Source organism: Astyanax mexicanus, chromosome 1 (genome assembly GCF_023375975.1).
Source record: "Astyanax mexicanus isolate ESR-SI-001 chromosome 1, AstMex3_surface, whole genome shotgun sequence".
In the NCBI taxonomy this organism is placed as follows: domain Eukaryota; kingdom Metazoa; phylum Chordata; class Actinopteri; order Characiformes; family Acestrorhamphidae; genus Astyanax; species Astyanax mexicanus.
This window is the reverse complement of record NC_064408.1, coordinates 81,418,180-81,430,485: the sequence shown is the minus strand read 5'-3', so window position 1 is coordinate 81,430,485 and position 12,306 is coordinate 81,418,180. Positions and strand designations below refer to the sequence as shown.

The following is a 12,306-nucleotide window of genomic DNA, read 5'->3' as shown; positions in this document are numbered from 1 at the left end:
TTTATTCCTCTCAGAATGCTGAAATCTCCGTCTTTGAAGTGAACATCCGCTTCGTTGGAGGATTGCTGTCCGCCTATTATCTCTCGGGCAAAGAGGTATGTAAATGCACGACTACATACAGACGTTGGCTGCGGATTTCCTGGACGTGAACGTGTTGAAATGCACTAACCGCCTGAGATGTGATACGTAAACTGAGTAGATGCTGACGTTGTGGCTCCAGATGACTGGAACAAGCCTGATGACTTTTTATTTATTTATTTATTTAATTTTTTTTATAAATATGCAATGAATGATTGCGCTAGGTGGAGTATAATATGATGAGATCTCTATGCTTTATTAGTGTTTGGGAAAATTCTGACACTAAAATAATAATACTAAGTAGGCATATCTCGATCACTAATTTTATTTTACTTTATTTTATTTATTTATTTATTTTGCTTCATTTGAGTCCTGATCTGAAGAAAACATCCAAGTTGCCTTTTTAGGTTTTTAAATATATTTTTAATTATTACGGTATCAAAATTTACCATTTTTATAATTAAATAAACACGTCCTAAATGGCTATAAAATGATATCCATTTATGATTTTCCATTTTTTCTTAAATAAACAAACTAAAAAATGTAAAAAAAAAATGTGAATAATAATAAGTAAGATCATGATTCATATTTTTAAATGTATTTTTGGCAGAGAGCGAGCGTAATAATACTTTAGTCCTGGCAGACAAGATTAAGACGTAGACCTTTTTGTGATGTGCCCTGATTTGCGTTTAATGTAAAGAATCCCTCCTTACAGCTGCAAATAACAAGATTCAGCTTGGCCCAGGCGATTAACAGTAAATGCTGACTCAGGCGTCTATAATAAACCCTCCAGAAGTATTAATTGGCTGTGACTTCAAATAGATCTGTATTCCCTCATTAGTATTGCACTATATAGGGAGCGAACATTTAGTTCACTAATAATGGAATAAACTGGAGCTGGCTAATATGATGATCTTTTATCATATCGTGATCAGTTTTCCTATTGTATTAACAATATGCTTTAATAAGCATTGGAAGATGTTCAGCAAAAATATTTATTCAAAATCATTAGTAGTAATTAAATAGCAGTATTTAAGAATTACTGGCTTGCTGATGCATTTTGGTTGTATTGTGAATATCTCTTTAAATTCCATGATATAATAATTTTATTGTATTGCCTTGTGTGGCTGAACAATATATTGTTTCAGCAGTGATATATTGCAATGTACACATGTCCAATCGTCGCTTGATAAACGGAAAGATTCACACTGTTTTAATTTTGCATTAAAGATGAACAACTGTTAACATTCTTTCTATTATTTTTTTACTCATATCAGTGATAGAGATAATAAACATCTTGACCTTATGTTAGATCTTTGCCTTTTACCAAAATTTGAAGAAAATTCATGTTTTTCATATCAATATCATAGGACATATTACAAGACAACAGAATATCGCAATGTATTTTATTTTATTTTTTCAGTTTTGTGCAGCCCTGTTGGCTAGGTCTTACTCTGATGAATCTTACTCTGTAGCTAAATAGTGAATATATAGCATTGCATGTACAAAAAGTGCTTCTCAACTACACTAGTGGTGGTGGTCAATTACCTACAAATGGTCAGCAACTTACCTGAAGCTCAGTGATTACCTGTTTAGCAGAAATATAGCCACACTGTTTGCATGCTGTTGTCTGTACCTAGCAACTTAGGGTGTGGAAATGGCACTGGTGGGATGGTAGTAAGTAGGGTCAAAGGCCACAACTCCACACAGTTCAAGTAAGAAAATGCTGTCTGAAGCATGGATGCTTAAACGTAGCTGGTTTTATTAATATATGATTATTCTGAATTCTGACGATATTTTAGTTACTACGGAAAATATCATATTTAATGGTCCTTTACATACTGTTCATTTCTCTTATAGCCAGAGTCATGCTTTTTTTTTTTTAAGTATCTTTAATAAAATAACTTTGCTTCTGTATCGCAGTACAAACAACAGAGTAGGAAACAGTTTTAGTCACTGTCTACACTAAATGAAATAGCTGAATTCTATTGCTTTTGTGTGTAATTATTTTAGCTCCTCAGAAGCACTGTTGGTCCTGTCGTGCTGATGTAAGCCAGGCCCTGGTTTGCTGGTTTCTCAGCTGCACACATCAGAGTCTTGGATGGAGTGCTTCTCTGAGCCCTGTGTGGTGGGGTCTGTTAATCAGTGGGTGACATTTAAAATTGGCAGGCCACAATGCACCTCTTAGATGAGGCTTGGAGGCCCGGGGTCTTTCTACTGCTGGCGGTCCGGCTGCTTGCCCGGACCTCGAGCCAAACTAAACAAGCCCCTCGCTCTCTTACACACACACACACACACAGACACACACACGTACTACACACTCTTCCCCCTTTCCACCTTCTCAGTGCTGGCAGATTCCAGCGGCTGGCGTTCACAGAGCGCGCTCTGTGCCTGCTCTGGTAAATTAAAAAGCCAAACGGTGGCTCAAGCTTGTCTTGACTTTAAGCGCTCGGGCAAACACCCATTGCTGACTCGCCGTGGCTAATAACAGGCCTTTTCCCACCGGTGTCTCTGCCTTATGCTGTTTAGCATTAATTAAATGCTCTTATTGAAACAAATAAAGTGCTGTCTGTCTCCTGATGAAGTGATCCAGATCCACTCCAGATCACTGCTGTAAAAGCTCCAGACTGGCATTATGCTTAAGAGATTCTGAACACTGCCTTTTGGAAGAAGTGTGGCTAGCCTTCAGCAGAGACCCACAGCTATGCTTCAGAGATCTGGAGTCGCTCTGTAAAGGGTGGGTGATGTCGACAGTCCCTCCTAAGTGTCCTAGGAGTGGCACCCATGGGTAGCATGTTACTTTTCCTCTGGCTGAAACAAATTTGTACAAAAATACAATGGTTAAAAAAAATAAATAAATAATTGCTCGAAAAATGGATGGATACACCAGCGATACACCTTCTGTTAATTAACTTTATGGATATTATTGAATATATAAATATGATATAATATTCATAAATATGATAATGTGATAATATGATAATCTTTTTCAGTCGTGCTTAGTTATCTGTCACTCTTTTGTGCAGAGCACGTGTCTTCACTCAGGCACATATTGTCTTAAACGACAGCAGAATATCACTCACCACCCTACCTTCCCTCCCCAGCAGCTATCCCTGTTTATCTCAGGTTAAGCAGCACCTCAAAAAAAAAAAGAAGAAGCTGCTAGTGCAGTTTTTTTTTTCTTATATACATTACCAGTCAAAAGTTTGGCCACACAAACTAATATGTATTAAGTAATACGAATAAAGAACAAATATTAAAAGGGCAAAGTTGGCATCATATTAAAAGATTCTACTTGTACAAAAGAAGCATCTAAAGTATAAAACTTATTTAGTTTTGCTTAATGCTTTGCTTTTTTCATTTACTTCATAACTGCGTATGCGTTCCTTCTTAGTTTTGTTTTCTTCAATATTGAGCTACATATAGAAAATAATAAAAGTAAAGAAAAACATTAAAAAGAGAAGCGCTGTGTACAAACTTGTGACCGGTGCTGTAAACAGAAATGTAAGTTACAAAGGTGTTTGCACAATATCAAGATATGTTCTTTATGTTTCTGGAATAATGTATAAGTAAATAATTAAAAAAATGAATTAAACATAAGTAGTTAAGTTGGTTTTCATTTTAACAAGTTAATATTTAAATTTTATTATCTTAATTGTAATATTTTTTTGTGAGATAGTAGAGTAATATACATCATATGGGAATTTCCTTTACTTAAAAAAATATTTTAACACTGTAGTAGTCATTTTAAAATTGTAGTAGTATTTTTTTTATTATTATTGTAAGCAGCAAACATAGAATTGAAAAATGTGAGCCAGTTCTTATGGGTTCAGTGTTCTTATTGAAAAATAAATGGTTTTATTTTGATGTGTCAGATTTTCCAGAGAAAGATAAGTTTGAACAAAGGGATAAGCCAGTAAATTTATATGAGGTGCTTTATGTACAGGAAGAATGCCACCACTTCCTTCATGATGGCCTGATTTATAAGCCTCTTCCTGAATGTAATGGCAGAGCACTGCAGAAACCGGTGCAATCTGCTTCCTGTTGATCAAATATTTGCTTCTCTTCCACTGTTAGATTCTCTGCCTGCTCTCTCTGCTGGCATATTATTTAATTTAACACATTCTGTTCTGAGAGTCTTTAAACAGTTGTATTTTCTTAAAGTGCTGCATTATTCTTAAAAGGTAACTAAACCCTCTGGTTTAGTCTGACTCCACCCTCAGCTCAAATTTGAAAAAATGCTTTAAAAAAAAAAAAGCTTTTTTTTTTTCTTTCCCCTGAGGGCCATGGTTGATGTATGGGTTTAGGGGCGCAGCAGGAAGGAGAGCTGATTGGACTGTGCAGTGTATGAAACATTATTTTCACCTATAGCACAGTTAAACCTGCGAGGACGCTGCAGAGGCTGAAATGACCTCTATAAATGCATTTTTTTAAAGGTTGGGAAATGTTTGGTATGTTTCACAACTTCAAAGGAACACATTCAGCTATTAATAAAAAAAAATACATGGTTTAGGGTTTAGTGCCTCTTTAAGAGGCACATGATCTACAGTTAGGACCTGATGATATGGCCAAAATTTGTATCACAGTATATTTAAACCACATTACCATTATTAAAACTGTACCTTGGTTTTAGAATATTTAGAAATTCTATCCACATTTGTTCCTAATTTGATTTATTTCCACTAATCATAATCAGCAGCAGTATTAATGCTAAGTTAATCACTGTGATCTACAATGTTTGTGCTCTACATTTATCTGTTTTGAGAAGTGTCTCAGACAGACGCCGTCTCAAACAGTGCCTTAATCACTATTCCCTGCAGTCAGGAATCCAGATCACTGTGTAGAGCTCTGCTATAGGGAACAGGAGGAACAGGCTTTGTGAGGGTAGTGAGTGTTTTTGGAGACTACCTTATACAACCTCGCTTATTACAGCGTGACAGAAACATCTAAATGTCATGCCATCTGTGTGATGCTGTAGCGTGCAGTCTGACAACAGTAGTGCTGCTCACGAGAAAACAGCTCGCACCTGCTGCCAAACGTATGTATAGTAATGTGGCCTAATTAACTCTAAACTGGGTTTTATAGAAAGGCTCTGAAAGGAGACGCGTGTAGAAGATCTGGTGGAAGCTCTGTGGAGAGGTTTAGCATTGTTGCTAAACACTTCTCTCTTCAGAGAAGAAGAATGCAGACCTTCAAACCAAACAATGTGCTGCATTATGCATTTTTCTCCCATGCTGAGATGCATCGTTTCTACACTGCTTATTGTGGTGCATTGTGGGGGGCTGGTTGGGGGAATTCAGAATGCTTTGCACTGCTTTTAGACATCTCAACAAAAGAAAAAAGCAAAAAAAAAAAAAATACAGTGGAACGTTCTTTGTTAAATAAATACACTGATGTGCCAGAATTCATGGGATTACAGTTTGCAAATTGATCGTGAATTGTTATCTTAAGTTATGGATATGGTTACAGCTTGGGAATGTCCACACCTGCATACGTTGTGAGGTGTTTTCTTGTGTGTGAGCCTGTTGTGGGTGCCAGATGGTCGTGTGACGTGATCCACCTTGACAACTTGTATACTGGGGATCCGTTCTACAAGGCATTATTACTAGACAGCTCAGTGGATTGTAATGAGTGTGACTGGTGGCATCAGGCTAGAGTTGTCCTTGTAAACAGATATATGACCTAGTAGGGAGGTCACACATGCATATACTGCTTCTAAAAGACATGGCAAAAGTCACGGACTTTTCTAGTTCCTGTTTTATTACATGTAGAATAGCACAGAGTTAGAAACAGTGTGAAATGCAAGCGATTTGGCACTTTGTTTAGTTGATGGTAGAGGTGAGCAATATGGCCGTAAAATAACATCAAAATATTAAATTAGAATGAAAGTAAAATTATACTTGAACAGTGTAATCTGATATCGGTCTCTAGTAGATATTTAATGTGAAATAAGAACAATGTGATTTTTACTTTTGGTACAAAAAGCCATAAAAGTTGTACTCTGATGGCTCTAAAATAATACCACAATATTTTATGGATTTTTTATTTATTTTTTGTATATAAGGGGTGGGTGATATGGCTCTAAAATAATATCACAATATTTCATGGATTTTTTTTTTTTTGGATATTAGGGGTGGGCGATATGGCCCTAAAATGATATCATGATATTTCATGGTATTTTCATGATATCGAAACTCTTGAAGAAACTCTTGAGAAAACACTGTTTTTTTTTTTTTTTTGTTTGTTTTGTTTTTTTCAACAATACACTACTGCAACAAACTGAGATTTTAAAAAATGCAAGAATAGTACTAGATGTCATGATATTGATAATGCACTCCAAATATCTCCAAATATCCAGGATTAAAGAATAATTGATGATGTTGGACAGATATAAAATATAAAGATATAAATGTAGACATAATGTAGATATAAACTGGGAATTGAGAACAGTGTGAATTTTTTTCAGTGTGAAAAAAGTAGTACTCTGATGTGATAGAGGTGGGTACTATTGCACAAAATATTAGGGTATTTTATATATATATATTTCACGATATTGAAAAATGTTGGCGATATTATTGTGTACAATACGATATAGCAAACCATGGTGGATAGTCTGCATTGGTTGTAGCTGCATCTGTATGTTCTTGTTGCAGGATATCCTGGTAAAAAAGGTGACCAAATTAATCACGTGTTCTACACAGTAAACATGCTGTGTGGTTTGTAACTGTATGATGCTGTTTTACTGAGTTCAGCTTGGGCCGGCTTGTTTAGTGTGAGAGGGGGGAGGAGCAGATCTTGAGAGATGATCACTGAGAACTAACTGCAAGCTGAATATTTATTTTATTTTTATTTTTTTTAATGTGGCTTTGTTGGCTGTCAGCGTCTTCACTTGGCTAACACTAAAAACTGCCTCAACCCCTTTGATGAAATTTTCATCAGACAGAGTGTACTGACACAACCTACAGGCTCGTGCTCATCCCACATGTCTGTCTCTCTCTGTTTGTGTGTCAGAGTCTCAGTGAGTAAAGAGGAAAATGCTATAAGTGTGATTACTGTCTTAATTGGTTGTACACTTCACCACACTAAGGCCAGTAGTGCTGTCCTTGTGTTGTGTGTTGTGTGTCTTTGGTAAATATAAGTGAACAGATTGTGAATGTCAAGTGTGTGTATAGTGCAGTCTAGATGCCTCCCATTACAAGAAAAGAGCATGTTTTAAAGGGCAAGCTGCTAATTTGTGCCTTTTACTGTGGTATTTAAAGGGCCTCACTGTGTGGTGTGGTGTTGTGTAATGCCATCTGGTTTGTGTTGGTCTGTGTATGTGGATGGTAGGGCTGTACAGTGTATCGTTTCAGTATCGGTATCACAATGTCTGCATGTATAGTATAAATAATTCAGGATGTGCAGTGTCACATAAGGCAGAGATCACACCAAACTCCTCACAGACAGTGACTAGGGATCAAGCCCATAATACCAAGGCCCCTTTTTCTGTGAAATATGCATTACCTGTTGCATCACTGTGCTGCCTAAAGACTAACCTGAGGATTGAACCGCAGCTAACCATGCACAGCTAATACTCCTACTACTACTACTACTACTACTACTACTACATAGGGTACTAACTATAGGGTTACGAATATGAATTAAATTAAAATTAAATACTTAATTTTCTGGAAGTCCTTTGTATAAAGAAACTGATTTAAGTCTGTGATGCTCAAGTCACGAACGTTGTTGATGCCATAAAATAGCCAATATGTTGCTGATTTGGCACAAAATGCAATTAAACAACTATGTGACATGGAATTTTTTACAGTCATTCAAAAACCTTGTATTTCCATTTCTTTTTTTCTTTTTTTTTTACACTTTACATTAGATCTTTTTTTTTTTCTTATTTTGACCAATAGAAATGCTTCAAAATCACTCCAAAGGTGATCAGCACAGGGCGTCTGTGAGCTGATGTATTGGAACCGAGTCGCTGCACTTTCCTCCAATTGCACTGTGATGCTACTCTGCAATGCTGCATCAGCAGCAGTTTAAAAAGAGGCGGAGTCTGAATTCACATGTATCGGAGGAGGCATGTGCTAGTCTTCACCCTCCTGGTGTGTTGGGGCATCACTAGTGATAGGAGAGTCCTAATGAGTGGGTTGGGTAATTGGCCGTGTAAGTTAGTGAGAAAATGGAAAAAAAAAGAAAGTAAAAAGAAAAGAAATGCCCTAAATAACTTAAAGGAGCAAAATTGTTTTAGCTTTTGCTGGCGCTTAAAATTTAGATTTTTTTTTCCCGCTCTTATGTAGAATTGCCGTTTGGAGAATAGTTTTTGTTGATTGACAGCAGGTCTATCACAATAATTGCGATAAACAATTTAATTATTTTAAAAGCCATTTATAACATTATTATAAAAACCTGTCAGTGCAAATGCACCCTTTTAAAGAGCACTAGATTTTGTAATGATTAATAATAATCATATTGTAAATGGAATGTAATTAGTAAACTAGAATATTTAAATATTTAAAAAAATCATCATAAACACAGTAGACTTACAAGCTCATACATGTCAACAATGTCATTGCTAAGAAACACATAATGAGCGATATTGAGGTCAGTAAATATGATTGAGGCCATATCCATGTATTGTACGATTAGTGCAATTAGATAATGTAATTATTGCGATAGACCCATGTGACTGAATTTATTAACCTTAGTAATTTACAGCCATTTGTGTTGGAGCTGGAAGCAGGTACGGTAGCTTGATTAAGGAGCCGTTTCTTTAGTGAACCAAGATGTTTGGTGATTTACCAATTGTGAAGTGATGCATGTGCTTTCTGATGTTTTTGTAAATTTCGAGCTTTACCCTTGGCTAGACTTGCTGAAGGCCAAGGTGTCTCCAGATTGCTGTTCCTAATTTCTTGTCTGGTTCTCTGTGTGACTGATTAGAGGATGAATCTCTCCATGGCTGGTGATGAGTGCATTCTGGGACCGAGCCACCTGCCAGATCAGAGCACCTAACTCCCTCAATAGATCACATATCGATCTGAACACTGTAATTCATTTTACATAACCACTGGCAAACACCATCTGCCCACCTGCACTGGACTGTGCCCTGCAAACTGCAATATCCTCATGGAGATTAACAGCAGCACAAAAACTCATTCTGAGCCTCAGCCGGCTAGAGCCGCAGACTTTCACACTGCCAATGTGCTCATCTCCTCCAGATAAAGGCTTTTGCTGCTAAGTTGATGAGAGATGTACATATCTGTATCTGTGTTTTTGATGCTGATGCTGTGTATGTGTTTGCAAGAGACATTTAGAATCTGTTCTGTCATGCTATAGATAAAATTATAAAATTGTTCTACCCTGACTAACCTGAGTCCATGGGTCTCAGTCAGTATCAATCTGTTCCACGCTTACTGGCTTTATTTTACACTAGCAGTAGAAATATGTTGACAGCTCTATACTATCCAATTTACTAGATACAGCTATTAAGTAGTTTGCTTCACCTTCAATTGTCAATTGTAATATTATATAATCGCTGTAATTGCAAATACAGCTCTGGAAAAAAATAAGAGACCACTTAATCTTGAGTTTCTTTAATTTTACCAAATTGAAAACCTCTGGAATATAATCAAGAGGAAGATGGATTATCACAAGCCATCAAATCAAGCTGAACTGCTTGAATTTTGCAAGAGGAGTGGCATAAAGTTGTCCAAAAGCAGTGTGTAAGACTGGTGGAGGAGAACATGCCAAGCTGCATGAAAACCGTGATTAAAAACCAGGGTTATTTCACCAAATTTTGATTTCTGAACTCTTACCTTTATGAATTTGAACTTGTTTTCTTTGCATTATTTGAGGTCTGAAAGCTCTGCATCTTCTTTGTTATTTCAGCCATTTTTTCATTTTCTGCAAATAAATGCTCTAAATGACAATATTTTTATTTGGAATCTAGGAGAAATATTGTCAGTAGTTTTATAGAATAAAAAAACAATGATCATTTTACTCAAACATATAGCAAAATCAGAAAAACTGTGGTTTCTTATTTTTTTTCCAGAGCTGTGTATAAAATGTAATTGATCTGGTAAGCTATTTCAGCAGGACAATGCTCATCCTGTTGGTGATTGATAATGGTTCTTTAAAAAATAGGTGTACCCAACATGGAGTGGCTGATTGATTGTAATGTTATTCTAAAGGAAGATAAAGGTTATCATGAAAAATACATGATTAAACATTTAGACTGATATGTGCAGTAGTTATTAAGTTACATGTGAAGAAATAGTGGAGGTCCTGAAAGGTCCCTAATAGTGTCCTGTTATAGTCTTTCACAAGAGGCTTGAATATTTTCACTCTTCCTGCAGATTTTGTGGTAGGAGTGGAATTTTGATAGTGTTAAATAGCAACCCAGACATTTTTATTCAGATTTTTATGTCTGGGCAGCAGCATGTGGTCGAGCTTTGTCCTGTTGGTAAAATTTGGCATCTGGTAAATTACCAGATGTTAGTAAAATATGTGTTATCTACCATATTTAGCAATATAAATTGCTTCAGAGTTTGGTGATATTTGTTTTATATATGACATCCCTAAACCATGGTTCCCGCAGATTCTTAAAGTCTTAAATATGGGTAGTTAGGGATTATGTTAAATTATCTTAAATTTACTGTAAATTGTTGCTGCAGGTATTAACTTTTCAGATGGGAAAACACAGTGGCCCATCGTTAACATTAATCCGGGGACAGAACTACCGTTGGTGGCAAGCTAGCTAACTGTAGCTAGCTAAAGCGAGCTAGCTCACGTTATTAGGGATAGAACTAAGCTTAGGAGAAAGCTAGCTAACGTTAGCGGCTAGCAAGCTAGCAAACATACTAACTTTAGCGGCAAGCTAGCAAACATACTAACTTTAGCGGCAAGCTAGCGAACATACTAACTTTAGCTAGCTAAATCGAGCTAGCTCATGTTATTAGGGATAGAACTAAGCTTAGGAGAAAGCTAGCTTACGTTAGCGGCTAGCAAGCTAGCAAACATACTAACTTTAGCGGCAAGCTAGCTAACATACTAACTTTAGCTAGCTAAAGCGAGCTAGCTCACGTTATCAGGGATAGAACTAAGGTTAGGAGAAAGCTTGCTAACATTAGCGGTGAGTTTCCTAACATACTAAAATCAGTGGAAAATTAGCTAACATTACCGGGGAGAGAACTAAAGAAAATATGACTCCATTTTGGGGTCTTTAAATTATATTTATTGAGGCCCTAATGTTTAAAAAAAAAGAATTAAAGAACCATTTAAACCAGATTGAATTACTAACTCGGTATAGTTAATGTTTTTGGACACTCATAAGTCTTCCCTCTAATATCTTTACCGTGTTCTTGTCTATGATGTTTGCTTGCTCAACACAGCTGCGAAAATCCAGCCTGCGTAAACATGGGATGTTGTTCATCACTAGACCAGGCTATGTCTGCTGCATTAGCATTAGCAGTAGCATTGCTTTATCATGGTGATAAAGGCACAAAAAGGAAAGGCTCCCAGGCTTCTTCCTCTGGTATTATTCACTCATCTTCAGAGCATCCCGGCAGATACAGCTCCCCCCTCTCATTCAGCAGGATTGCTCTCCTCACGCAAGCCTCGTTGTGTTTTACAAAAAGAAGACCTGATTTTACTTGGATTTATTTTTTATTTTTTTTATCTTTTCATGGCAGTTCATGCCTTTTAAACAGTACTGTATTTGAGCTGAATGCGTTATATCAGAGCCTGTAAGGCTGCATTAAGCTGAGGGGGATGAAGAATGGCCTGCCCTGGTGCTGGACGTCTGAGATGGACGTTTGAAAGAAATCCATTTGAGCGTCTGATCTTAAGTGCTTGAACTGAAGTGAAAAGTGGTAAACTCCAGGAGCAGTGAGGAGTGAAGTTTAGTCGCTGAGGGATTGTTTCTAACCTTTCGAGCAGACCCTGCTTTACTGTAAGACTTCTAATAGCATTCCAGCATCGTGTCAGCAGTTAGTGTGTGAGGAATTCTGAAGAACTGTCTGCTGATCATTACTCATCAGAACACTGCCTGCTAGCACTGACTAGCAAAGCATACTGTGAGCATTTCTTCTAGTCGCCTAGTTGTATATTGATAACAGATATTCTGAACTTTCAGCTACTTGATGATGAATTGTAATTTAAATTATATATTTGTTGTGAATCATTCAAAACGATAGCAATAGTTTTTTTTATTGGTTTAATTGCAGTTTACACCCATCT

The 12,306-nt window shown here is 36.7% G+C and overlaps 1 protein-coding gene across 1 annotated transcript in view; it reads left to right on the top strand.

Annotated features, from left to right (window-relative positions):
* The window catches only part of man1a1 (mannosidase, alpha, class 1A, member 1), a 198,545-nt gene that overhangs the window by 85,435 nt on the left and 100,804 nt on the right, over positions 1–12,306 (top strand). The window contains exon 4 of the mRNA XM_022662004.2: positions 15–95. Coding sequence (XP_022517725.2) covers positions 15–95 — 81 coding nt within the window. The remainder of the gene's footprint in view (positions 1–14; positions 96–12,306) is intronic.